This window comes from Neurospora hispaniola, assembly GCF_033458365.1.
Source record: "Neurospora hispaniola strain FGSC 10403 chromosome Unknown B0T23scaffold_2, whole genome shotgun sequence".
In the NCBI taxonomy this organism is placed as follows: domain Eukaryota; kingdom Fungi; phylum Ascomycota; class Sordariomycetes; order Sordariales; family Sordariaceae; genus Neurospora; species Neurospora hispaniola.
Window position 1 is genome coordinate 2,131,120 of NW_026944407.1, and position 23,710 is coordinate 2,154,829.

The 23,710-nt window shown below is 52.5% G+C and overlaps 9 protein-coding genes across 9 annotated transcripts; 6 read left to right on the plus strand and 3 right to left on the minus strand.

The window, feature by feature from the left end:
- The first annotated feature begins 1,480 nt into the window (after positions 1-1,480).
- On the plus strand, positions 1,481-4,199 carry B0T23DRAFT_77526 (uncharacterized protein). The gene is made up of 3 exons (XM_062841771.1): positions 1,481-2,206; positions 2,256-2,590; positions 2,650-4,199. The coding sequence occupies exons 1-3, from the start codon at positions 1,643-1,645 to the stop codon at positions 3,719-3,721; spliced, it is 1,971 nt and encodes a 656-aa protein (XP_062695457.1). The 5' UTR covers positions 1,481-1,642; the 3' UTR covers positions 3,722-4,199.
- Positions 4,200-5,992: 1,793 nt separating this feature from the next.
- B0T23DRAFT_77569 (Metacaspase-1A) lies at positions 5,993-7,765 on the minus strand. The gene is made up of 3 exons (XM_062841773.1): positions 6,957-7,765; positions 6,447-6,888; positions 5,993-6,367 (listed from the first exon to the last, which is right to left on the minus strand). The coding sequence occupies exons 1-3, from the start codon at positions 7,681-7,683 to the stop codon at positions 6,118-6,120; spliced, it is 1,419 nt and encodes a 472-aa protein (XP_062695458.1). The 5' UTR covers positions 7,684-7,765; the 3' UTR covers positions 5,993-6,117.
- A 940-nt stretch (positions 7,766-8,705) lies between these two features.
- Positions 8,706-10,428, plus strand: B0T23DRAFT_77497 (uncharacterized protein). The gene is made up of 3 exons (XM_062841770.1): positions 8,706-8,901; positions 8,962-9,648; positions 9,731-10,428. The coding sequence occupies exons 1-3, from the start codon at positions 8,805-8,807 to the stop codon at positions 10,057-10,059; spliced, it is 1,113 nt and encodes a 370-aa protein (XP_062695459.1). The 5' UTR covers positions 8,706-8,804; the 3' UTR covers positions 10,060-10,428.
- B0T23DRAFT_402372 (uncharacterized protein) lies at positions 10,424-11,494 on the plus strand (the record flags this gene model as incomplete). The annotated part of the gene is made up of 4 exons (XM_062838664.1): positions 10,424-10,467; positions 10,554-10,622; positions 10,899-11,186; positions 11,224-11,494. 4 exons carry the CDS (start codon positions 10,424-10,426, stop codon positions 11,492-11,494), a joined length of 672 nt encoding a protein of 223 aa, XP_062695460.1.
- Positions 11,495-11,631: 137 nt separating this feature from the next.
- On the minus strand, positions 11,632-12,544 carry B0T23DRAFT_77622 (LSM-domain-containing protein). The gene is made up of 4 exons (XM_062841774.1): positions 12,302-12,544; positions 12,089-12,160; positions 11,955-12,029; positions 11,632-11,895 (listed from the first exon to the last, which is right to left on the minus strand). Exons 1-4 carry the CDS (start codon positions 12,329-12,331, stop codon positions 11,815-11,817), a joined length of 258 nt encoding a protein of 85 aa, XP_062695461.1. The 5' UTR covers positions 12,332-12,544; the 3' UTR covers positions 11,632-11,814.
- A 52-nt stretch (positions 12,545-12,596) lies between these two features.
- Positions 12,597-14,596, plus strand: B0T23DRAFT_352959 (nineteen complex-related protein 2-domain-containing protein; the record flags this gene model as incomplete). Its single annotated transcript, XM_062836102.1, has 2 exons — positions 12,597-12,860; positions 12,960-14,596. The coding sequence occupies exons 1-2, from the start codon at positions 12,758-12,760 to the stop codon at positions 14,594-14,596; spliced, it is 1,740 nt and encodes a 579-aa protein (XP_062695462.1). The 5' UTR covers positions 12,597-12,757.
- Positions 14,597-15,069: 473 nt separating this feature from the next.
- Positions 15,070-16,449, minus strand: B0T23DRAFT_311620 (uncharacterized protein; the record flags this gene model as incomplete). Its single annotated transcript, XM_062834646.1, has 3 exons — positions 15,070-15,744; positions 15,816-16,211; positions 16,264-16,449. 3 exons carry the CDS (start codon positions 16,447-16,449, stop codon positions 15,070-15,072), a joined length of 1,257 nt encoding a protein of 418 aa, XP_062695463.1.
- Positions 16,450-17,185: 736 nt separating this feature from the next.
- On the plus strand, positions 17,186-19,088 carry B0T23DRAFT_77712 (uncharacterized protein). The gene is made up of 4 exons (XM_062841775.1): positions 17,186-17,532; positions 17,597-17,874; positions 17,939-18,080; positions 18,144-19,088. The coding sequence occupies exons 1-4, from the start codon at positions 17,408-17,410 to the stop codon at positions 18,871-18,873; spliced, it is 1,275 nt and encodes a 424-aa protein (XP_062695464.1). The 5' UTR covers positions 17,186-17,407; the 3' UTR covers positions 18,874-19,088.
- Positions 19,089-21,267: 2,179 nt separating this feature from the next.
- On the plus strand, positions 21,268-23,425 carry B0T23DRAFT_309545 (MFS general substrate transporter; the record flags this gene model as incomplete). The annotated part of the gene is made up of 5 exons (XM_062834526.1): positions 21,268-21,343; positions 21,419-21,862; positions 21,946-22,131; positions 22,210-22,278; positions 22,347-23,425. 5 exons carry the CDS (start codon positions 21,268-21,270, stop codon positions 23,423-23,425), a joined length of 1,854 nt encoding a protein of 617 aa, XP_062695465.1.
- Between the last annotated feature and the right edge of the window lie 285 nt (positions 23,426-23,710).

The window sequence follows — 23,710 nt, forward strand, 5'->3', positions numbered from 1 at the left end:
GGCGATCGACAGAGCCAAAGAGCGCTGTGGAAATCCACTGTCGACATAATAAGCTTAGCGCGCCAGCCAGGGAGAAACACTTGCCGAGTCAACCATGGTTTTTTCTGGTCGAGTGTGTGCCAGGAGGGTGTCTCTGAGGGTTTGCTGTGGTGAGTGGTTCTGGGCTCGCAGTTTGGTCTTGAATCATGTTCCCCTGTCTGGCTGATCCATCATCTCCGACCCAGCACCGACGACTCTCTTTCGCCCTTCTCGCTATTGCTCGGCGCCATCTTATGCCCTGTCCCTGGAGAAAGTCCGTCTCTCTGCTGTCTTATTTCTTCGTCATCAGGGTCTTCAACTTGGCGCTCCTAGGAACCATGTCAACACCATCCCCACAGTGCTCGACATCAATGTGGAGAAGCGTTGCTCACAGGTGCTAACCCACGTTGCCCTCTGCGAGCCATCTGCCGACCAACAAGCCAGTGCCTTGGGCTCACGCTTTCTGGCGCTCTGGAGCTCTGGACATGGCGAAAGGGGGGCCCACTGGGCACATGGGAACCAGCAAATGTGATGATGGAGCTTTGGGCAGAGAGATGAAACGATCTGCAATCACAGGCTCAAGTGCTCTCCTCTTGTTAGCACTATACTACTTTCACCCAGTATGTATTTGGATATTCCTGTTCGGGCCGTTGACCTGCTTGTCTAGAAATGTCTCTGACTCTGTTGCCCCCACCTGCTCTTATGGGTCAAGTGTCCCTTCATCGTCCACACTTTCACGGTACCTACAGCGCGCTTGACTTTTTTTTTTTTTTTTTTTTCTGGCAATGACCGAACAGCCAAGTAGGCACAAGCTGGTCAAGGTGGTGATTGGCGCAGCAGACACCAATATGTCTTACGAGATAGCAGACTCACTACATCCTACATTCGGATAGCTGGGCGGGCGCAATGAGTGACTCTGGGAATGGGCTGGGATCGTGAGCTGAAATGCAGGTTTACCTACCTACCAGTACCTACGCACTGGGCCCCCTGCGCTCCAAGAAGAAGTGGAAATACACTAGAGGTATCCCGCGGGATCTACACTCCCCCTACCACTACACTACTTGCAAACTTATCCTGCAACATCGTGCACATCCTGGCATCCTGGGGCTATCCTGGACATCATTTGCCGAGCTGGCTTGCACACAATTGTTCGCAGAAGCAGTAAATCTATCATTCATGCGCCCGTCCTCGGATGTGGCTTGCTCAAGTTCTCCCATCTCTCTCGGCATCGCCCCGGGGACTACTTCATACATACTCCGTGCATCTCATCACATCTGTTTTTGGTCTTACAGATCGTGAGCTGAGCCGCACACCATCACACACTCTCTTTACTCGTGTTACGTCCAGCTCAAGTCGCTCTTTTATCGTTCTGCTTACGGGTCCGGCTCTAAGGCCTCGGAGGATACAAAACCCACCTGGCTTGCCTACCTACTCACTACGCTCGCTTCAACAAACATCAACACCAACTACTACTGGTCGGACACCAACCACTCAACACTGCTAGATGACACTGCGCTTCAGTGGTTACGCCTCCCACGTGTCTTGACGACACTCCGAGTCGCTTCGACCCATATCCGTAACCCACTCCGCTCGTCTCGACGTTGACAAGATAACATCCGACATCATGTTTGTCCCACGCCTCCTACAACGAGCCGACTTCTCCGCTGCCCAGGCTCAGGTTGTAGGCTCCGAATTTGGCACCACTCCCGACACCAAGCCTGGACCAAGACTTAATGCCATTGGTATTTGGTGGATTGTATGGGGTGCTATCTGGACGACCGCGGTGGTGGCTGGCATGGTCTTCCTCTGGCTCAAGCGTGATCTCCCAACTCTCAGGATACGCGGTCTTGCTCTCAGTTTTGCCGGTATCACACTTCTCCATCTCTACTGGATCTCTGTTCAGCTGGGCTACAGTATCGGACCCATGGCCCCCGAAGTCGCCGAGTTCTGGATCATGAGCATCTGGTTTCCTTTCGGCATCGCCCTTTTCCAAGCCGGTAACAGTCAGTTCCTGCATGTCGCAAGGGCACAGGCTCGGTATGCTCGCCCACTGAGCCAGATGGAGTCTCGATTCGACGAAAAGCATGCGCAACAACCGCCACAGAAGCTTACCTTTATCGCCCGCTTGCGCAAGATGGACTATTCCAAGAGGATGTTTGCCTGCGTTACCATTGGCATGATCGTTCAGGTGTGTAGTACCATTAGAGCCCGTACGGCCTGTGTCTAACCTTGTCTAGCTTTTTGTTGTTATCTTCATCTACATGATCTCGCGCAAGTTCCACCCCAGCTTTGGTATCCCTGGTACTGAGGTGAGCGGAACTCCTATGGAGATTGCCATGCAGCAAGGCAGAGGTTGGGAGTGGTGGCCTTCGCTGTTCTGGCAGTTTCTTTGGGCTTGGGTTATTGCTCCCATCATTCTCTGGAAGTCTCGTGGTATCCATGACACCCACGGTTGGCAGCTCCAGACCATGGCTTGCTGCATTGCTGGCTTGCCTGCGGCTCCTATGTGGCTCATTGCTCTTTACGTTCCCGGTATGGCCCCGGTAAACGCGGTCTTCGTACCCCCTCAATGGTATGTCCAGCGCTTTCTCCCCTCACCTGATGGCAATATCTAAATCTTGGTTCAAACAGGATCGCTCTCTCCATCATGTTCATGGAGATTTTCACCATCTTTGTCCCTTGCTGGCAGGTTCGCAAGCACAACAACCTGCGTCAGGAGACACTTGATTCGATCGCTACTTGGGAGTCAAAGAAGTTGCGTGCCCGTAATGGCGACAGCAATGCCGAGCGTAGGGGCAGCGAAAATAGTGGACCTACTCTTAGCCCAACCTCAACCAAGGTTGGAGAACACCATTTCACTAGCGGAGTCAGAGATTCATGGAAGAAGCTTTCGACTATGGAGATGGGCCAGGCATCTCAGCCAGACTTCAAGAACGCCACCGATGATAGCGTTCTTACAATGTCCGCTCTTGAGCACGTTCTCGAAAAGAACCCGGAGCCTCTTCGCCAGTTCTCTGCTCGCCGCGATTTCTCGGGTGAGAACATTGCTTTCCTCACTGCTGTGGCTGAGTGGAAGGCCGCTCTGCCGCCTCCTTTCGTCCGCAACCGTCACAACGCCGAGCCGGATGTTGTCCGCCAGCAGTTTACCAAGGCGCTTCGTATTTATGCCGAGTTCATTAGCACCAGAGACGCCGAGTTTCCTATCAACATTGCGTGGCACGAGTTGCGTAAGCTTGAGGGTATCTTCGAGCGTGCCGCTAGGAACATGTACGGAGATATCAACCGCGGTGGAGCTACACCCTTCGCGGAGGTTGACTGGTCCGGATCAAACCAGCCCACAAACGACAGCGAGGTCAACATCGTCTCCAAGTCGGACTCGCTAGCGGTGTCCATGACTCCCATGGGTGAATTCAAGTCTGTAGAAACCCTTCCCCTTGATGACCCGCCACCAACCTCCCATGCCACGCATCCCCGTAACGCAGCTCACTACTACTCGGGCGATATCCCACAAACCTTTGACGCTGCCGTCTTCGATGCTGCTCAGTCTAGCATCAAGTACCTCGTGCTTACAAACACGTGGCCCAAGTACGTCCGCGAAAGGCGAGACTCTGGCGATTCTTTCGTTTCACAGGATGAAACCGTAAGGAGCAGGAAGAGTCTTCACAAGGCACTGGGCTTCTTGAAGCCGCTTATTCGGGCTTGAAGGACAACACACACACCAAGGAAAAAAAAGAAAAAAAAGAAAAAAGGAACAACTCACATCATTTGAATGAGAAATACTATCGTTAATGTTATCCCCAGAACCAATCTTCCAACGATCTTTATTCCACCTGCCTTACCCAGCAAGAAGCAAGCAGTCAGCCTTGCTCTCCACCGCCCCCCACCAACCCCAATATTCTCTCACTATGTTTATGTCTTATCATGTACAACAACGGATGTGGTTATGTGATTTTGATGAGTTTGGGCTGGCTGAAGAACCAAAAGAAGAACAGTCAGCATATTCCCAACCACGTGTCGAAACTTGTGTAATACCACTTTGATCACCCTAACTACATTCTTTTACATCCCTCTCCTCATTTCTTTCTGTATCATCATACTATATTGGACTGTATGGCTTTTAAGCCTCTTTCTCCCCAACCACTTGTCTTTCTTATCTTTCCATCTGCCAACCTCTCTTAACGTCCTTTAAACTCACATCACCTTTCTTTTTTTTTTTCACTCTTTCAATATACCCATCATCCTATCATTATTATCTTATGTTCATCCTTGTGGTCTGATTACCTAGTGTATAATATCTAAAACCAAGTTGTGTGTGTCTGCCTGTATTATATGGAGTGTATGTTAAGTAACTCCGGGTATCTGGACTAGCCACTTTTTTTGATGGTTAGTCAAATGGGAGGAAGGAAAACAAAGTAGCATCTTAAGGTTCAAAAAAGCAAAACTTTTCAAGCAACAAGATGTGTGTAAGCAAGCACGAGATGGATGTTCCTTTCACAGTGCCATATCCTCATCCTGCTACTCCTACAACAATTCCCCTTTTCTCTTCCCACATCCGTATTGGTGGTGTGAGCCGTGAAGCGAGGACAAGGACAAGGCCAGAATGCAATATACAACAAATACAGACAGACTCACATAAGACGGCTTCGACCATGTCAACCCATGAAAACCTGCATCTCAATCTCCATGTTGTCACGGGTTGAAGTGTGCAACACCCAGTTGGAACCAAAACACAACCAAAAGATGACCAGTCGTTCTGTAGTGAACTCGAAATACACTCACTATAGTATTAGCACGAGCACTCATACTGGTGCTGTGGATCAAGCTATGTACTTACTACACAGCAACACAGTACAAAATTGTTCACACCCAAAGACCACTCGACTACATTGCACTGATAACACACCAGGACGACGATGGAGAAATTGTTCGGCATGAACTTTGACCGGGGGACAGACACCGAAGATCATATGTCGTATTCACAAATCTCCATCTCCACCTACGCTATTGGGCTTCTGCAAGATAGTGGAAAAAAAAAAGAAAAAAGAAAAAAAAAGAAAAGAAAATTCAAAAAAAAAAAAAAAAAAAAAAAGACTAGGCGCTTTTAGACCATAACCACCACATGGGACATACCGACAGAAAGATTTGAATACTCCAGGATTGTATATCGTACTTCCCCGCAATGAACGAGCCCAACTGCACTTTGTTTCCTTTCTTGTTTTCCTTTTTTCTCTCTTTGATTTTCTTTTCTTTCTCATCCTTTATCTTTTTTCTGTTTTTCTTTTCCTGTTTCTTCTTCCCAGGCTCCCAAGTTACCAGGATATCGGTCGGCGTCCATGCCATGTGTCCCCCATGCTCTGATCCACAAAGAAGGTCCCCGAGGAAATGGGCCAAGCTTGAATTTGCAGCCCAAAGTCATTCACCCCCGTGGCTTTCCAATACCAAAATCAAGATCCCCATCCTCTTCCAAGTTTTGGGAAGTTGCGTTGTTTCCTTTCTTTTTTCCCTTCCCGGTCGCGAATTGGACCCTTGGTTTCAGCTGCTGAGTTTGAGTGAGGGATATAGCCTTTGTGTGTCCCCTTGACCTTGTCCCCTGCGGTCCTGTTCGAGTGCGTGCTGATCTTCTTGAACTGAATTCCGTTAGGAGGGGGGTACGAACAGCTGCCGATTTCCAGGGGCTTAGAATTTCTGACGACCCCCCCCCCCCCCCCCCCCCCCCCCCCCCGATGCCCCTTATCAGAATTGAGCAGCAGATCGACAGGGCGACCCACATTCACAATGAGTGCCACGTTCGCGAACCTCGGGGGCCTCTCTCTCGGCTCTCTCTGTGCTCCTCTCTCACCAGATCGGCATTATTCGATCCGATAATGCAAGTCGGCCGAAGCGAGAGAGAGCAACGTGGACAAGAAAGGATGGACATTGATGCGGAGCGAGCCGACAAACTGCTCAGCTGAAGAAAGAGAGGCCGGCTTATTACCGACGAAATCACATGACGAAGAGCATGTCGACGTCTATATAATTTCGCAACTTGTTAGTGTCTTGGTTCTCTTGGCTTGAGATAGGATAGGTAAGTTGAGAGACGCCGAGCCAGCGTGTTTCATGTCATGAGCACTTGGCTTCATCAATGGCAACATCAAAGACGCAGTGAAAAGGGGGGCGGGTGGGCACCAGACAAAACGTACCGATTGGGTGACTGCTGGAGAGCTGAGGCTTCTGCGTATACTTAGTCTCGAGCACATCGCGGATGCTGTTGAGCAGCTGCACGTAGCTCTGCTTGGGATTCGCCTTAATGGCGGTGATAAAGGCCCAAGACATGGCTCCCGTGGCTTGGGACGCGATTGTCGCGTCGGCCCTGAAAGAATTGTCAGTATTTTTTTTGGTTCCACACACGCCTAAACTGAAGTCGCCAAAGGGGAAAGATGGCAACATACGAAGTCTGATCGTCCTTGCTACCACTCCACATGATAACATCGGCAGGCGATGTCTTTGTCCGCTTGGTGCGCTCATAGGCCTCATTGCCGCCGCCAAACGCTGTCTTGGCGACGGAGAACAGGCTGCTGGCCATGCCTCCAATATCGCCACGAGCATAGGAGCCAACAGCCGCAAGCAGACCCTGACCAGCCTCCTTGGCAAGGTTGGGCTCCTTGATGACGCCCTTGGTGCTGTAGATATAGGGCAAATCAAGAACGGAGCCAGAGTGGCAGCTGTCAAAGATGGCAGTCAATCGCACACCGGGTTGGAGGGGCTTCACGACGGTATCGTGAATTTGATCGTCGACGATGTGGCCGGCGGTCTTGAAGTCAACAGGGTAGATGGTCTCATCATAGCCGTCGTCCTCATCGCCGTCGGTATCTTTAGTCTGCCCACCATGGCCTGTCGGTGGTAGGCTACCTAGTCAGTGGGAGCACGCGGGTATAGTTCAGAAGGGAAGGTTAACTGACCGGAGTAATGCAAGAACAAGGCATCGTTGGGCTGAGCACCAGCAACTAACCACTGCATCGCACGAAGAATGTTCTCCTTTGTCGGCTGCAAGAGGGGGTTTGTGGCGTCATCGGTAAGAATGACCATGTCCTCGCGCTTATAGCCATAGTTCTCGACAAGGAAGGCGGAGACGTTCTTGGTGTCGTTGATGCAGCCGTGCAACTCGGCATCCTGGCCCAAGTAGTTGATGCCAATCAGCAATGCCTTGCGGCGACCCGAGCAGTTTGAGTACTGGAAGCCATAGCCTTCAGGAGCACCATGACCGAACTGCTGTGTACCCGAGGGAATCTCGTGGATTTCGTGGGAACCCTGATCACGAGCCTGGTGACCAGAGCCGATTGGGTAGCCGTAGATATCATAGCCATCGGGAGGAGGACCAGGGGGGCGTTGGGAATGTCCCTGCTGATGGTGTTGTTGCTGCTGTCCGTAAGGTCCCCCATATCCGCCCTGTGGGGGATACTGTCCCTGGTTGTAGCTGCCTTGCTGATACTGCTGAGGAGGTTGTTGGTGATATCCCCCGTAGCCCTGGTCGTGAGGAGGCTGAGGGTTGTACTGGCCCTGCCCCGGATTTGAGTAGCCATAGCCTCCCTGATGGTGGTGTTGCTGCTGGCCGTCCCACTGAGGAGGGGGAGGTTGGTGGTGTCCCCCACCGGGGCCGTAGCCTTGCCCAGGGTATCCGTACGACATTGGTGGTGAAGATCAGATGGTGATCGATGAAGGAGGGATTCGCATAGACGGGGAAGAGGGAAGCGCGTGGAGAGAAGACAGAGAGGATCTGGGAGAGACTCGAGGTTCTGTTATGGAAGTCCGAGGCCCAGGTTGTATGTATTGTCTTTTTGGGGAGTGAGGAAGTCAATGTGTTCTGTTCGTTTTGTTGTTTCTGTTCAGCGCTGCCGTGTCCAGTGTCTCACACGCTAAGCTGGAACCGTGATGGGGTCCCTGAAACCGCGTCATCCCGCTGCACCATGAGCCTGCAGTGTGGGGTTTGCCGGTTGCCTCCCATGGATTCCATGCTGCCATAGCACCCAACGGAGTCCCTGGAACGGAAACGACGGGAAGTAGTGATTATAGCAGGGAACCTTACCTACCTAACCTCGGACCCTCAAAAGCAAGAGCTCCCGACACGATTCAGCTGCTGCTATACACATAAAGTAGGTACATGTGGCACGGGCTATAGTGGCATTTCCTTGGTGGAGGCAATGGATGCATCATCAGGCATCTTCCGCATCATTCCGGTCCAAGACTTCTTCCTCATCTTCCTCCTTCCATTCTCGACCATGCCAAGATATGGAAGCGGAAGTCGTGCTTGGCTTCAATGGTGATACCGCTTGTGTTTGCATGAAGAACGGGGCCTTGCTTTGCGGAGGAGGGGCAGGCACTTTGAGGGGCACTTTGGGGTACGGATGGCACAGTTAGGTACCTACTCCAGGAACAGGTGGAGGATGACCGGATCGATGTTGTGAGCATCTGAGAGGCAGCCAACACGCCGAGCACTGCGTGCCCCCTTGCGTACCTACCTCTACCTACACTGACTGCATAAGGCCGGATGTTCATGGATGGCGTTTGATACGGTATTCGTCGGACATCCATCTCAGTCTAGTGCCCTGCCGAGCCTTGGTTGTTACAGTCATTGCTTGAATCATAGTACCTGCCCGTCTGTCCCTAAAGGTTCTCACAGCAGGTGCTCGTGCTCATTTGACCTCCCCCGTCGTCCTTCCCCCCCGAACCTCGAAGCTTCCACTTTTTCTCCCTCCGCTACACCACAGAACCCGCAGCCAACTCCAGAGAGAGTAAGCTGACTCGTTACCATGTCGTTCTTTAAGAAACTCAAGAAAGACCTTGTTGAAGATCTAGGCAAGCTGGGTCTCGTCGACAAGAAGGAGGAACAGCCGGGAAGCTACTCCGGTAAGTCCCCGCAACACCGTGATCACTGTTCATAAACCCATCACTAACTCCATCTGCCAGGCTCGCGCGACTACTACCCCCCTCCTCAGCCGCCGCCACAACAATCATATTCTCCTCAGCCTCCTCAGGGACAATCGCAGCCTCCATACCACGGCGGCAGCTACCAGCACCCTCCCCCTCAGCAGCCCGGCTATCAAGGAGAGTACTCCCCTCAACAGTCCGGCTACACTGCCCCTCCCGGCGCCCCCGTTCCAAATTACGAAGCCAGGCCAGCGCCGCCTTACAACCCTCCATCCGACAAGCCGCCCCTGCCCTCAGGCTGGACGCCGAAATGGGACGACGAGTATCAAAGATGGTACTACCTTGAAGAGGCCACCGGCCGCTCGCAGTGGGAAGCCCCCGGCTTTGAGAGGTCCAGGCTCGCCGGTGCCGGTGGCAGTGGTGGTGGTGAGCAAGAGTTGCGCGGCTACGGCGGCGACGGTTCTTATCCTCCTCCTCAGCAGCAGTACGGCGGAGGTCATGGTGGTGTTCCCGACTATGGCTACAGTGGCGGTGGTGGACAACAGTATGGTGGTTACCAACAGCCCCCGCCGCCACAAGGCTACGGCGGCTATGGCCAGCAGCAGGGATATGGTAGCGAGCCGGTAAAAGAAGAAAAGAAGAAGGATAACAAAGGTTTGTATATGGGCGCAGCTGCTGGTCTGGCTGTTGGTGCCGTTGGTGGTGCTGTTCTTGCTCATGAGCTGGGTAAGTTTTCCATCTCTCCCTTCTTCACCATGGCGAACCCTTGCTACGACGAATATATGGCTGTATTAACACTTTAATGTAGCCGAAGACTCCGACTCTGACAATGAGCACCGCGCCGCACCTCCCCCGCCACCTCCCGCGGCCTATGGCGGTGATAGCTACAGTGGCGATTATGGTGGTGGTTACGGCGCTCCGCCCCCGCCTCTTGATGGTCCCATCCCGACGACAAATGTGTATGGTGAGGAGATTGACCAGAGTGACCGTGAGTCGATTGCTTCCGCCCGTAGGAATTACGAGGAAGCTCTAGCAGAGGCACAGTCGTCTTCTGCAAGCAGTAGTGACCAGGAAGAGCTCGAGGAGGCGAGAGAGGAGTATGAAGAGGAGCTCGAGGAAGAGTACTATGATGAATGAATGGAACAACGAAGCGAGCACAAACTGATTTGGGAGATGGGGGCATTCTTCGGTGGAAGTTACGCCGTGACGAGTAGATCAGAAAAACTCTCAGGTGTCGCTGGGCTGTTGGAGGGAGCGTCTTGCTACTGTATACCTTCTAAACGCTCTGGTTTAATCTTTTATCAATCTTCCATACAACGTCATGTATATTGATTGGTGCGCTTCGTCGCAGGTGTTCTGGTGTCGCAACTTACACACGTCAACAATTCGTTACGTGATATCCCCCTATATGCCGGGCCGAGTGAACCAAGATCTCGGAGCTATCAGTTATCTACGGGTAAATGGCGGGGGGCATGAATATGGATAATAAGAAAAAAAAAACATGCTCATGGTTACTAAATTGCCTGGAAGCGACGAGACCAGGCAGTATGTCGCGTTCATGAGCTGGTCAAGAAATCATCTTGTCGTCCCCTATTAGCCGCGATCTCCTGAAAAATTCCATGGAGTAATAGGATAGGAAAGGCTACCTCCGGATGCGATATCCCATCTAAGGCATCAGAGGATGCGATCGTACGAGGCAAGTGATTTATGTTAGGGCGTACTGTCGAGGACATGTCCCGCGAGATGAGTATTGGCGGCGTGGCTTGCTGAAAGATGTGACTAGATCTCGGAGCGAGCCGCCCCAATCCAGGGTGGCAAACAAAGAGTTTACCCCTGACTGCCCTTCATATACCGGACAATGCATCAACAGTACATCTCTTCCGCTTTAACCTACGAAATCAGTCAATGAGAAACTAACTCAGCGACGGCCTCAACATGACGATACACGTTCACGAACACTGCTTGCGCATGGCTAGGCGCGAGGATGGTACACCGTGGTGGGCAGCATTTCCAGAGCCAACTTCGACGCCGGTCCATATCGAGCCCCAGACTGTCCTCGAGCTTCTTGAGCAGCAAGAACATGTCGATGACATGCCCCAATCGCGCAGATTGCTGCTTGTCGATTGTCGCCGGACAGACTGCGCCGGGGGAACTGTCAGCTCATCAATCAACCTGCCCGCCCACAACTTCTTTCCCACGCGCAAGAGCTTGTACGCTTTGTGCAAACAGGCCGGGATCCAAAAGGTGGTCTTCTATTGTGGTACGTGTTTGACTTTTTCTGTCATTGACTCTTGGGGACAGAGTCCAATCAATCCTATGCTCTTTGAACTCGTACCTCTACCGCCGACCCTCCCTAACACCAATGCTTCTTCCCCCAGGCTCCTCCGCTGGTCGGGGCCCTCGATGTGCCGCCTGGATGCAAGACTATATCAACGACGTAGGCGGCGATCTTCAGTCGCAGGTCATGACGGGCGGGATTCGAGGCTGGGTGCGGATGTACGGCGACCGCATGGTGGACGGGTATGACGAGAAGACGTGGAAGCAGCTGTTGTCGGAGAAGAGCTGTACGTGATGAAAAAAACAAAAAAATCCTTTGGGTATCTTTTCTTCGACCACCGCCGCAGATGTTTCCCTTTCTAAGTTGAAGATAATGCAGCTTTCCCAAACACATGCCTCGTGTGAAACTGAACGCCGTACCAGCCAACCCACCTACCTTTTCACCGTCCGAGACCGCGTGGAACACTGTAGATGACGCCGTAAACTATAAATCGCCTTGGTGTATAGTCAAATCCCTTCAATTGCCATCCGCTTATTCCGATGCCTCGCCTTTTGATGTAGGCGTTTGTAGATGCGCAGGGTCGTTTTATCGTGTTGCGAGAAGATGATTGTTGATTAGCCGCGCTGTCCTCCCCTCTCATCGCCGCCGATTCTCTCGAGAGCCTCCATCATCACAACGGAGTTACCACGGATGGTCTGTGTGCACACTCGTCAGCAGGAGACACGACAGCACCTGTCTAAGATGATGAACATACCACCATGCCAAGCTTGACCTTCTCACCACCATCCTTCTCCTCAACAGCATCGTCCAAAACAATGTTCAAGAAGACCTATGACGTCGCGAACCGTCAATTATCATGTTCGAATTCGTAAAGGGGAGATCTCGTACATCGTAGCCACGGAGAACACCAATGACCTTGCGGCTGCCGTTGAGTTGGACGAAGAGCCTCTTGTCGAGGTACTGATTGGGAAGTGGTCGGTTAGCTCACTACACCATACTAAGCAAACAATAACATGGCGTTCGAGATGCGACAATGGCATAGTCTCGACCAGCCAGCTGCCATTCATCGTGAAAGACAATTCTCCAATGGTGATTTCTTACCTTCTTCAGTTCAGGTTGTGCGGGCGCCATTGTATCTTGAGGTTGTGTTGGTTGTCTGGGATGGTCTTGAGAGAGTTGCTACAATGAATGGCAATGGCGTCGTTCTGGCTGGTAACTCTCCACTGAAACAACCTGGAAGGCGGGCCTTGAGCAGCGCGTGCAATCGCGACCATCCCCAGTGATTTTCGGCCCCCAGGCCATCACGTGGGGACACTGATAAGATAAGAAACCGCAATTCGCGTTGTCTTTGGGTCATTGCAGTGTTCAGTGCAGTGACATCCAGTCGCCCACCAGCGTCATTCTCCAGGGTGCATTTCGAAGCTTCCTAGCTGTCTGGACACCTTTTTGCACTACAAACTTGCCTGTAAACAACACGCCCGCCTCAATACTACATTACCTTTACAAATTCCCTGTCAGACACCTTTCTACACTTTACCCAAGTCGATCATTACAAAAATGAGCTCTTTTGGAAAACGCAAGCCACGCATTATCCAGACCTTTGACGATGAGGATGGCGACCTTCCTACGGTGCTTGGAGGAGAGGAGCCGAAGAACGAACGTAAGTTACTACATGGCCATGCCCATCCCTATCCAGCATAGAAAATCTCAGTGCTGATACCAAACCAAAGAACAAGCAAGCTGATACGCCTTCGAACAGAACCAGTACCACAAGGACCGATCAAGTTTGGGCGCAGCAAGCCTACTAAATCTTCGTCACTACGAAGAACGATCAAGATCAACGACGGTAATGATAATCCCCAAGAAACCAGCGGCGACGCAATCCAACCTACGTCAACCAGCACAAGTACGGCACCCGAGGTAACAGAAGCCGACGAGGACACTGGTGTGCCGCTCGTAGTACGGCCCGGTTTCGGCCGCTCATTCTCCAGCAAGAAGAAACGCATCTCAAAACTATCATTCGGAGCCAGCGAAGGCGACACGGAAGACGGCGGCAATGATACGACAACAACTGCCAGCAGCGACGTGGTCAGCGCCCCAAGCAAGAAGTCGCTGAGCCAACGAGTTGCCGAGAAGAACGCGCTTCGCAAGTCCGCCTTGACCGCACGATTCGGCACATTTGGCGCCGACGAAGAGAAGCCTCGGTACAGCAAAGAATACCTTGAAGAACTACAAAGCTCCACGCCAGCCACACCACAGAATCTCGCCTCGCTAAGCATCATCGACGACGATGACGATGACAGTCTCAAAGCCCACAGCGCACCGTTGCCGGAGGCAGCTGCCGCGCCCGAGACAACAGGCGACGCCATGGACCTCGACCCCTCCGAGCTTGACGGTGCCATGATCGTTCAATCCCGGGACATGCCCCTAGCACTCACCGGCGATATTCCCACAGCAGCCGCAGCCCATGTCCTCACCGAAGCCGAGATCCGCGAGCGCAAAGAGCGGCGCGCGCGCCTTGCCAAGGAACACGATTTCATCGCACTCGACGATAGTGACCATTCCGACAATGACGACCGAAAACGCATCACATTGGGCGTCAACAAAAAGGCCAAGAAATCTGAATCGCGTCTCATAGCGGAAGACGAAGACTTGGGCGAAGGTTACGACGAGTTTGTAACTGACGGCTCGCTTGCGCTGGGCCGCAAAGCCGAGCGCGAAGCCGCCAAGCGGCACCGCCAGGAGATGGCGGAGATGATCCAGGCCGCGGAGGCCGGTTCTGATGCCGAGAGCGACGACAGCGAGGCGGAGCGGCGGGCTGCGTACGAGGCGGCGCAGCGGCGGGCGGGTATGGACGGGCTGCACAAACCGGAAGACGACCTGATGGAGACAGACGAAGAAGGAGGAGGAGGAGGAGGAGGAGGGGTAGGGGGGGTGAACCAAATTCCCAAGATGAAACCGCTTCCGGAGCTGGGGGAGGTGTTGGCGCGCATGAAGGGTTTGGTACAGGGTTTGGAAGATGAGGTGAGCAGACGAAAGGCGAGGATAGAGAGTCTGGAGAGGGAGAAGGAGGAGATATTGACCAGGGAGACGGAGGTGCAGGAGATATTGAACCAGGCGGGAGCCAAGTATCAAGCTGTCATGGGCGGTGCTGATGCTGCCGGTGCTACTGCTGCTGGTGCTGCGGCGACGGCCGTGACAAGTGCCGTTGCTGCTTCGGGGGCGACTACATCGGGTGATGCGTCGAAGTTTGTCACGCAGTCGCCTTTGAGACCATTACCGCCTGGGTTTGCAGCGGATCTAGCTGCGACTTCTAAGGAGAGAGGGTTGGAAAGCTTTGGGACGCCAACGCAAGAAAAGGGGCCTGATGATATTGACACTGAGATGGCGATGTAATGGGTACAATGAGCTTAGACCAAAAACGCCAAACGGACATATGTTATATAGGCTTACAACAATGATATCATCTTGAATATCAAACAGTATCCCCTATAAACTTAGCCCCGAGTTTCATCCATTGTCAATGTCTGTTTTATACTGAGTCTTTATGAAAATCGCCCGGAAAGGAAACCACGCCATCTCCTAGCTCGTACTTTCCGTTAACCATGTCTCAATCCGTCCCTGTCTGCCTGCCTGCCTGCCAATGATGCTGACGCCCTTAAACAATGTAAAATCAGTAGTGGTGCAACCAGCCAACAGTCTAAGGATGTCTGATAGTACCATACGCCCACACCCCATACCCGCCGCATCTAATCAATAAGCATACGATAGCTCTCTGTATCTTGTCTTGGTGTTGTTATCTTTTTGACGGTTTGTATCCGTTATCGAGGGGGTGAGGAAGCCCCTCCGTTCTCAATTCACTTCACCTCTTACTTAGTCGATGACCCCCTAACCACACCAGCGCCCAGAACACCGGGCATCTTCTCCTGGCCCACATCGAACAGCAGTCCAATCGCAAAGGCGATGGCACCGACAAGGGCAATGGTAGACCCGGCAATAAGCCAGAACTGCATGCTGACGTCCTCCTTCTGGCACATGTTACCACCCCAGTGCACAGTCTTGTAGGCCTTGCCCGGAGCCCCGGGGCGGTTGTCCATAGTAGCCAGGCACTTGCAGACAAAGCAGCTAGCTCCGCCAGCCTCGGTACTACCGTTCTTGCCTCCCCACTTGTCCACGCACGTGCCATGGCCCGAGCAGTTGCCCGTCTGGTCAACGCAGCTCTTCTCCGAGGTAAAGCACTGCGGAATCGCCTTCTTAGCGGCGGTCTGCAGGTGACTGTTAGTCGGACGGGAGAGGGGAGGCTGGGTCGGGGCAACGGCAGCGTTCGCGCCGCGGACGCTATCGTCGACGATGACGGTCTCGGAGTTAAAGCGACGGCGGAGATCGGAGGAGGAGCCGGTGGCGGCTTTGACGCTCCAATGGTTGAGCTTGGAGGAACGGCTCGACTCGGGCATTAGGACGAGGACGGCCTCGAGGTCGCCGGAGGAGATGAACTTGTTGAGGCGGTTCAGGTTGTCGACGAGCGTATCGAGGGCCTCGGGCGACTATCAAACAGAGGTTGAGTTGGTTACTGAACTAGCAACGGGTGTAGAAGTGTCCTCCGATTGTAACGCACCTTCTGAATATCATACCTGACCACTGACGAGGAGCCCGTCCAGCAGTCTCCATTGATGGGGTTGATGGCAGAGGCCAGGTCGCACTGCTCCGGCGTAGCAATACCCAGGTTTTGGAAAAGCGACATCAGTCGATCATTGGCCACCTTGGATGGCGGATCTGAGATGGCGAAGGCGGCATGCTGGCTTGACTTGGCGAGCGAATCCCTCAAAGGCCCAGCATTCTCGGCAGTGACGCCCTCAAGGATGACAACTAGTTGTGATGGATCATTCGTCTCGGTCTGGGTGAAAAGAGGTGCCGGACTCTTGCCGTACTTTGCAAGGAAGCTGATCGCGGCCTCGGTTTCGATAGAGCTAGGGATGTCGCGAAGGTCGCTGCCGTAGTTGTCTCTGGATGCCTGTTGCGCAGGTTAGATCAGACTTGAGTAGGTATTTTACGCGCCGAGTTACGTGTGTTTGACTTGCCCTCTGGAGAAGGATATGGCGGACGACTTCTTTTGGTAGCCGGGGTACTTCGCGGGATGGTTGTTCTTGTTGTTGCTTGGAATCAAGGATGAAGACATCGGCACTCTGCTGTGATGCAGCAGCAGCAAGCCCAGACAGAGCTGCCAAAGTTATACTGGTGAGGAACCTCATATTTGAGAACAGCCGAATGGTCGATGCGGCCGGTGATAAATGCCCGTTGGATGAGGATTGTTCCAGTGACGTTTGTAAAGTCGCTGGCGGAGACACAATGGACTGGGTAGAAGTCGGAGTTGGATGGACCTAGCTTGCCGAATGATGAATCCCGTCCGGGCCCCACTGCCACAAGTGGAAGTTCCCCAGCAGCCTGGGCTGACATGAATGCGCCCACTGAATAGTGGTCATCGCTGCCATTGGTACCACTGGCCCATCCGTCCACTGTGAAGCACGACCGTGGAGGTGACAGCTGCCCTCAACTGGCTTACGCAATATGGAGGACCGACGCCGGGATGCAGTCAAGTACCTGCACGTAGTAATGGGTAGTACAGTGACACATTACCCCAACGCACTGTTGGTATCATTAAAACAGCGTGCAAAAAGGGAACAGCAAGGCGCACTGCGGCATCCAGCATCTGAACTGAACAAGCGTCTCTGAACCGCTGGAGGGGACGGGACTCGGAGAGGCATATGTACTTAGAAGGCCCTCGAATTTCGCACTGTGAGTCTACCCCATCTTCGTTCTGCCGGAATTCGAGGCGCGACCAGACCCCGGAACTAGGTACTAGTAGCCTGGTCGCGGTCTTCAACTTCCATCTCTCAGATTGGCTTTCTGTCCCGCTGTCGCAATCGTCACAAGCCTACGAAATCCATTCTCGACATCGTCTGCCGCCCGCTCCCTTCCAGTACGGGAAATCCCCCCAGCAGGCTTACATATCTGCGCGCCTTTACCTGTCCTCGGAGCCGCACATCCCGAACCCGCAACGAGCTACTAGCGAAGCCGAGCACAGTCAAGCCCGAAGCCGTTTCGCCGTTCTCTTCTCATATTTGATTTTTTTCAGCGCATACGAGCGGCCGCGACCTTTGATCCTTCCAACTCTTCGGCCGCCGGCTGGGCGTGCCACAGTCATCCAACATGGCATCGCGCCTCTTCCGACCGATGAGGTCGCTCATGGCCTCCCGAAATTTATCAAAATACATGGTACATGGGCAGCCGATTGTTGTGCAAGGAGTACGGATCAAGCATGGCTCCTTCAGAAGGTAATGCCTCTAGCAATCCCAGATGGCCTGGGTATGTCGTGCTGACATGGGTACTTTTTGGCAGGCGAATCTTCCGGACCCTGGCCATGGGTATTACTCTATACGTGTGCGCCGATTACTACGACAGGAAAGTGCTAGGGATGCTTTCGAACGCGTTGGATGATCTCGACGGCGACCGTGGCCATGGTGAAGAGGAGGATGACGAAGAAGAGGATTACGTCTTCATCCCCTTTCCCCTAACGGAGCAAAAACTCAAGCCAGAGCCATACTCGGCACGCAGTCCGGAGTGGAAAGAGTTCGTCAAGTTCGCACAAGATCAGAAACGGATACAGCAAGTCCAGGGTTAGTAGTAGTAGCGACCATACATGTTTGTTTGGAAGGATATGGAGACTGACATATCAAACAGAGGACATCGCCAGCCTGGTCTTGAGGATGCTCAAGAATCAGCGAATCTTGACAAACTATGTTGGACCAGAAATGACTGTCAAAAAAGCATGGCTCCAGGCATTTTATCCTTTGGTCGCACCTCCCGAATACGAACGTTACGGGTAAGTCTTAGACCAAATCCCATGCGCGCTCGAGTCGAGCTGACACTTATCGTTTGATGGCAGAATCATGATTACGCCATATGAAATCGGATGGGCTAGTATATCGATGGAGTCGCCACAGGTGAAGAAAGCTGAGCGGTTGTTCTGGCCTAAGCCTGTTGCGTTGTCGCTATGGGCCGTCGCTACCACCCTTGCGAAGAAGAAAGCGATGGAGGTCTCGCAGTTTTTCGGTCTTTCGGGTCTTTTCACCCCTTCGGAGCCCCCGGTGCAACGAGCTCAGGGAACCGGAACAACTGGACTGCCTTCGACGGTCACTGGCGACGTTCAGAGAATGATGGACCACATCCGACGACAGGCAACACAACGACCGGAGGATGTGCAGGACCCTGGTGCCCTGGTCTCGGCAAGGAGTATGAATCCCGACGCTGCTGCGCAGAACAAGGGGATACTCACAACCATGAATCGACCCCCTCCTAGCAAAGAGCCGCCCAAGGCCGGCGAAGAGAAAAAGGACCAGGAATGGGCTTTGGCCCAGCTGCGGGACTTCATCGGGCTCAGCCCATGGGAGATATTCACCAAGACGTACAGGAAGGTCTGGAAACCAATTCGACCTGATCCACCGCGCGGGTCGATGGCCTTTGCCGGTATGATCGAGTTTGAGACGAAGAAGCATTGGTTAACAGCATATGTCACGGCTTGGTACAACCCAGGGACGCGAAGTTTCGACCCCAACAACTTTACGATTACTGTCACGAGGTTGACGAACAAGCAAGTCCACCCCTTGGTCCGTTAACACAAGATGTTGTGTTGCGATACAATGGCAGAGGAGGTCTTTGTTTCGATGGGAGCCTTCTTCTCAGTTCTTTCATTTCTTTATATCAGCATGCTGGAGTGTAGCATTGTCATGGGACGGCGTTACGTGGAATAGGCTTCGATAAAAGCATGGCAATTTCACAAGTTGTGTCGGTCAGCTTGGTAAAATTGTACAGAGCGGGCAGACTCGGGGTTTGAGTTTCGGAAGAGATACCACAATAGACACCAGAAGTGGTAGTGCTTGGGATATGGATATCAACAATGAATCACATAGTATTCCTCAGCCTATCTATTGAATAAACAAAAGCGCCGAGTATCTTGAGCGCTGTCGAGCATTGCTGTGTGTCATACTTTGCGTGGCTCGGGGCCCGGAAGCCGGGCTCGGCGATCATCACAAGATAGTAACGGAATGCCAAGACCCGGGCTCGCTGCCAAGGCCGGATCCTCACCTCCAGCGCCGAGAGCTGTTGACTACACCACAACGCACTTCGGCTTGGTCCGGCCTCTTCTTTACAGCTTCTCGCATCATCTCACATCAACTTTGGGGATGTCGGAAGTCTTTTTCGGCTATATCACAGAATGAAAATTGCCCGTAGACGGATCGTCTCGTAAAACTCGAGTGTCTGATAGCGTAGTTGCCGTTGATGCCGGGACGGGGCCATCTGCCACCTTTAGAGGGTCGAACCAACACTCAGCACCCTCCAATAGAAGATCTTGCAAAAACGATTACGATACCTGATTTTAACATGCTTCAAGTTGTGAAAGAAAAGTTTCACAAACTTACGGGAAACATGCAACGTTCCAAACGCAGGAATCCTCCATTGCCTGTTTCGCGGTTACGCTGTTAATGATGTTGATGGGAAAATGTGCACGTTTCATGACCGATGAGAAATGGGTGGCGCCGTTGTTTTGATTGTGGCAGACCTGAGTCTGACCGACGAAGTTGTGTTCAGTTCGTAGAAATTACATTTCCTCATTGCTGGTTTTTGTTGATTCCTTGTGGTGATACGCAGCATGTGGCACTCCAAGCGTCTAGTCCACATTGTAGAGTCAACTAGTTGACATATCAACCATATGATACGGGATTGAATGTTGAATGTCCGCTTACCATGTGATTATCGTACATTTGAAGATCAGCTGAGATCGTCAGATCCGGGCGCTTCAACTGGGTGGGAAGGGCGGGGGCAACCGATCCGGGCTGTTAACGTTCTAGACAAAGTGCTTCAAGGATGAACGGAGTCTATTTTCGGTGGGTGTGAGAATAGAGAGAGAGTTAGTTGTTGGACAATTTGCGAGTTTCTGTGGTTCCTAGTGTACCAAGTTCTGTTAAGCCTGGGCATGGAAAAGGTACAATAGCTGATCTCAGTCATAAGGAACTCGTTTGCTCCCATATTCAGACGTATCGTAAAATCCGCTGCTGTAACTTGAGCTGGGCTGGTTAAATCAAGCACATTGGTATGGTACTGCAAGCCTTTCTTAGTAGATCCCTTGATCGATCTCGAGTTCTTTTCGCGGCACTCTTGTCACAGCCGTCTGTTGTTTTGAGGTCAAGTAGTACTCGCAACTAAAAACATTAGTTGCCCGAGAACCCACAGCCCTGCACCAACATGGACTGAGCTTTTCTTTCAGGGCCGTTAAACGGTACTTGCGTGCTGTTGTCTGTTGCGGTATGCATGGGAGTTACTCGGATCATCTGTGCACAATCGTGCATACCTAAGCCCCAAGGCGTTTGCCCAAGCTCCTGTTACGAACAGACCGCTTCCCAAACATCTAGACCTAGTCTCCAAACACTTGCAGCTCGTCTGCCCCATGGGGCGTTGGTTTCATGGCATGTGCGTCTACCCAGATCGCCATTCAAATGCGTTACAGACTGTGCAAGATAACTTCATGGCAGGGATTCCTACACAAAACTTTACGTCGTTCCTGGCCTCTGTTCTCTTTTCTCAAATCATATCACATCTAATTACCTTTATGTCTTCCCATTAGGTGTCTATTCAACGTGGCGATGAAACACCACCCCAGACCCAAAGTCCGTGGCCGATCATGCCTGGGCAAATAGAACACCGAAAGCAACTGTTTATTATCTCGACCCAAAATAACCTTCGCCGCACTGACTCTCCCATTGTTGCCTCTCCATTCAATCTCACAACTGTCCAGTCACTAAGTTTCCCTTCCCGAACAGTCTACATGGTAGCTGGCTACCTCAAACTGGCTCTGCTATAACCTGGGGTGTTTCCTTTGTATATATAATCCCATATCGTATCATATCGATCATTTCCCATGTTCAAACTTTCATCGCCGTACGAGCCACTCAGCCTATAGTACCTCCGCCGAGGTCCTAGAGCCAGCAAATTGATCGATACTAGAGCTCACAATGGCATTGTCTGTGGACGACAAGCGACCAGCCGTGGTCGATGCTCAGAGGCTCTCCACATCTTGGGAGAACCGCGGTACGATACATACATGTACTCTGAGTGACAAAAACAACAGCAACAACACCAACCAACCGGGAACAACCGTACCAGACCCAACACCAGATCCGCCTTCTATCGAGCCACCAAGCGCTACAAAAACTGACCAATCGAATTTCTGGCACTTGAAGAGTCCTCCAGCCCCTGCTTATACTTTTCCAAATCGGCCGAAACATGAGAGGACAGAAAGCACAGAGAGCACAGAAAGCCAATCCACTCAAGCCTCAAGCAGTACCGAAGTAGACGAGAAGTTCGAGGGCCAAGGCAAATTAGACAAAGCATCAGCGACGACATCAGTAACTCAGATTGAAGGCAACAACGACCCAGGCCTACCAGAACCGCCCTATCATGTTTTCACCAAAAAGGAAAAATGGCTGGTCACGAGCATCATCGCAGTCGCGGGTCTCTTCTCTCCTCTCTCCAGCAACATCTACTTTCCGGCTTTGGGGGCCATTGCCAATGTTAGTCACCCGTATGAGCAGAAGGGTCCCAAAGGAGGTTAAGAGCATCGCTAACCTACTCTCAGTCTATTCACATCGACATCGCGCTTGTATCCTTGACTGTAACCATCTACATGGCAGTGCAAGCGTTTGCCCCCTCGTTCTGGGGTCCCCTAAGCGACACGTGCGGACGCCGTGTCACTTTCATCGGGACATTTGTTGTTTTCCTCATTGCAAACATTGCATTGGCTTTCAGCAAGAATTTTGCCATGTTGATGGTATTTCGAGCTATTCAGGCATTTGGTAGTGCTGCCACTATTTCTGTCGGTACGTCAGACTCGTCGTTTTTGTATCGCCGTGCTATTTCCGCCGAAGATCAAGCATTAACCATGTCCCCTTTTCTAGGAGGAGGTGTCCTTGGCGATATTACGACAGCAAAGGAGCGTGGCGGCTATATGGCAGGGTTTAGCGCAGGTGAGTCCAATCCGTATCGATGTGGTTGAGAAGGAAAGGGCATGACTGACAAATTTCCCATTCATCAGTCCGCATGTTTGGTCTGTCCATGGGCCCAGTCATCGGAGGCATCATTACTGAGTATCTCGGCTTCCACGCAATCTTCTGGTTTCTCTTTGTTCTTGGTAGCATTACGCTGGGCGCGATCTTGCTTTTCCTCCCAGAGACCCTCCGCCGAGTAGCCGGGAACGGTACCGTCCCACTCAAGGGCATTCACCGTCCTTTCTTCGACCGTCAGCTCCGGCAGCGCTACTGGATAGAAAGAGACGCCACTCAGGAACAAGACGACATCACCGCTCCCCCACCCAAGCTGACCTGGTCTACTCTCTTCGCCTCCTTCCGCTTCATGGCCGAAAAGGACGTCATCGTCACCCTCTTCTTCGGCGCCATCGTCTACACAGTCTGGAGCATGGTGACATCCTCCACCACCGCCCTATTTCAGCCGCGCTTCGGCCTCGGTGACCTGCAAACCGGTCTGATCTTCATCCCCAACGGCATCGGCTGCATCTGCGGCTCCTTGCTCTCAGGCAAGATCATGAACCGCGATTATAAGATTGTCGAGACCAGTTACCGCGCCTCCCACCACCTCTCGAGCTCCGTCGAGATCAACCGCAAGAAGCTGGCCGACTTCCCCATCTCGCGCGCCCGTCTGCGTTCGTCGCTGTACTTTGTCATCCCTTTTATCATTTGCGTCGCGGGATACGGATTTGCCATCACCAGCTCCCGCCTCGGCACTGAAAAGAAGGCAATGGCCCTGCCCCTGGTCTTGCAGTTCTTCATCGCCTTCACCCAGATGGGCTTGTTCAATTTGAACAGCACCCTTATGGTGGACCTCTACCCAGGAGCGAGCGCGAGCGCGTCGGCGGTCAATAACCTTGTGAGGTGTCTGATTGGCGCTGTTGGCGTCGCGCTGGTACAGTTCATCATTGACGCGATTGGCGCGGGATTGACGTTCCTTCTTCTTGCTATTGTCACTGCAGCTTTTACGCCATTGCTTTGGCTGGAGTGGAGGTTTGGGGAGCGCTGGCGAAGAGAGCGGGTGGAAAGGCTAGAAAGGGAGAAGGCGGAGAAGAGAGCGGCTGAGGGTGGGGAGACTGGTCAGGCCTAGAGCGCTGCAGAAAGTTGGTTAAGCCTCTGAGAGGTTGGTGGTCGTCGTGGTCATTCGATTTTTCGTATGCTCGGTTTGTATTTTGGACAGCTGGACGGACGACGTTGACCGTTTTGGGTAGAGTTTGGAGCAAAGGAGCAGGTCTCTCTGGTTATCGTTGGTTACTGCTGGATCGGTATCAGCTATTGAAGCGTTCACGCAAGCAATTGGCGGTCTTGGGATTCGAAGGGTTCATGGAACCCGGGGGCGTTGGTGCTTTTTGCTAGAGGTAGACTAGAGCTGGAA

What these genes read in the sequence shown, in the direction of transcription:
- B0T23DRAFT_77526 (XM_062841771.1), top strand. Translation starts at nt 1,643, where the DNA reads ATGTTTGTCCCACGCCTCCTACAACGAGCCGACTTCTCCGCTGCCCAG. An exon ending in CCATTGGCATGATCGTTCAG is followed by an intron (nt 2,207 to 2,255) that starts GTGTGTAGTACC and finishes AACCTTGTCTAG; the next exon opens with CTTTTTGTTGTTATCTTCAT. An exon ending in GTCTTCGTACCCCCTCAATG is followed by an intron (nt 2,591 to 2,649) that starts GTATGTCCAGCG and finishes TGGTTCAAACAG; the next exon opens with GATCGCTCTCTCCATCATGT.
- B0T23DRAFT_77569 (XM_062841773.1), bottom strand. Translation starts at nt 7,683, where the DNA reads ATGTCGTACGGATACCCTGGGCAAGGCTACGGCCCCGGTGGGGGACAC. An exon ending in CTTGTTCTTGCATTACTCCG is followed by an intron (nt 6,889 to 6,956) that starts GTCAGTTAACCT and finishes TACCACCGACAG; the next exon opens with GCCATGGTGGGCAGACTAAA. An exon ending in AGCAAGGACGATCAGACTTC is followed by an intron (nt 6,368 to 6,446) that starts GTATGTTGCCAT and finishes CAATTCTTTCAG; the next exon opens with GGCCGACGCGACAATCGCGT.
- B0T23DRAFT_77497 (XM_062841770.1), top strand. Translation starts at nt 8,805, where the DNA reads ATGTCGTTCTTTAAGAAACTCAAGAAAGACCTTGTTGAAGATCTAGGC. An exon ending in ACAGCCGGGAAGCTACTCCG is followed by an intron (nt 8,902 to 8,961) that starts GTAAGTCCCCGC and finishes TCCATCTGCCAG; the next exon opens with GCTCGCGCGACTACTACCCC. An exon ending in TGTTCTTGCTCATGAGCTGG is followed by an intron (nt 9,649 to 9,730) that starts GTAAGTTTTCCA and finishes ACTTTAATGTAG; the next exon opens with CCGAAGACTCCGACTCTGAC.
- B0T23DRAFT_77622 (XM_062841774.1), bottom strand. Translation starts at nt 12,331, where the DNA reads ATGGCGCCCGCACAACCTGAACTGAAGAAG. An exon ending in GTGTTCTCCGTGGCTACGAT is followed by an intron (nt 12,030 to 12,088) that starts GTACGAGATCTC and finishes GCGACGTCATAG; the next exon opens with GTCTTCTTGAACATTGTTTT. An exon ending in AGGTCAAGCTTGGCATGGTG is followed by an intron (nt 11,896 to 11,954) that starts GTATGTTCATCA and finishes GTGTGCACACAG; the next exon opens with ACCATCCGTGGTAACTCCGT.
- B0T23DRAFT_77712 (XM_062841775.1), top strand. Translation starts at nt 17,408, where the DNA reads ATGGCATCGCGCCTCTTCCGACCGATGAGGTCGCTCATGGCCTCCCGA. An exon ending in ACGGATACAGCAAGTCCAGG is followed by an intron (nt 17,875 to 17,938) that starts GTTAGTAGTAGT and finishes CATATCAAACAG; the next exon opens with AGGACATCGCCAGCCTGGTC. An exon ending in CCCGAATACGAACGTTACGG is followed by an intron (nt 18,081 to 18,143) that starts GTAAGTCTTAGA and finishes GTTTGATGGCAG; the next exon opens with AATCATGATTACGCCATATG.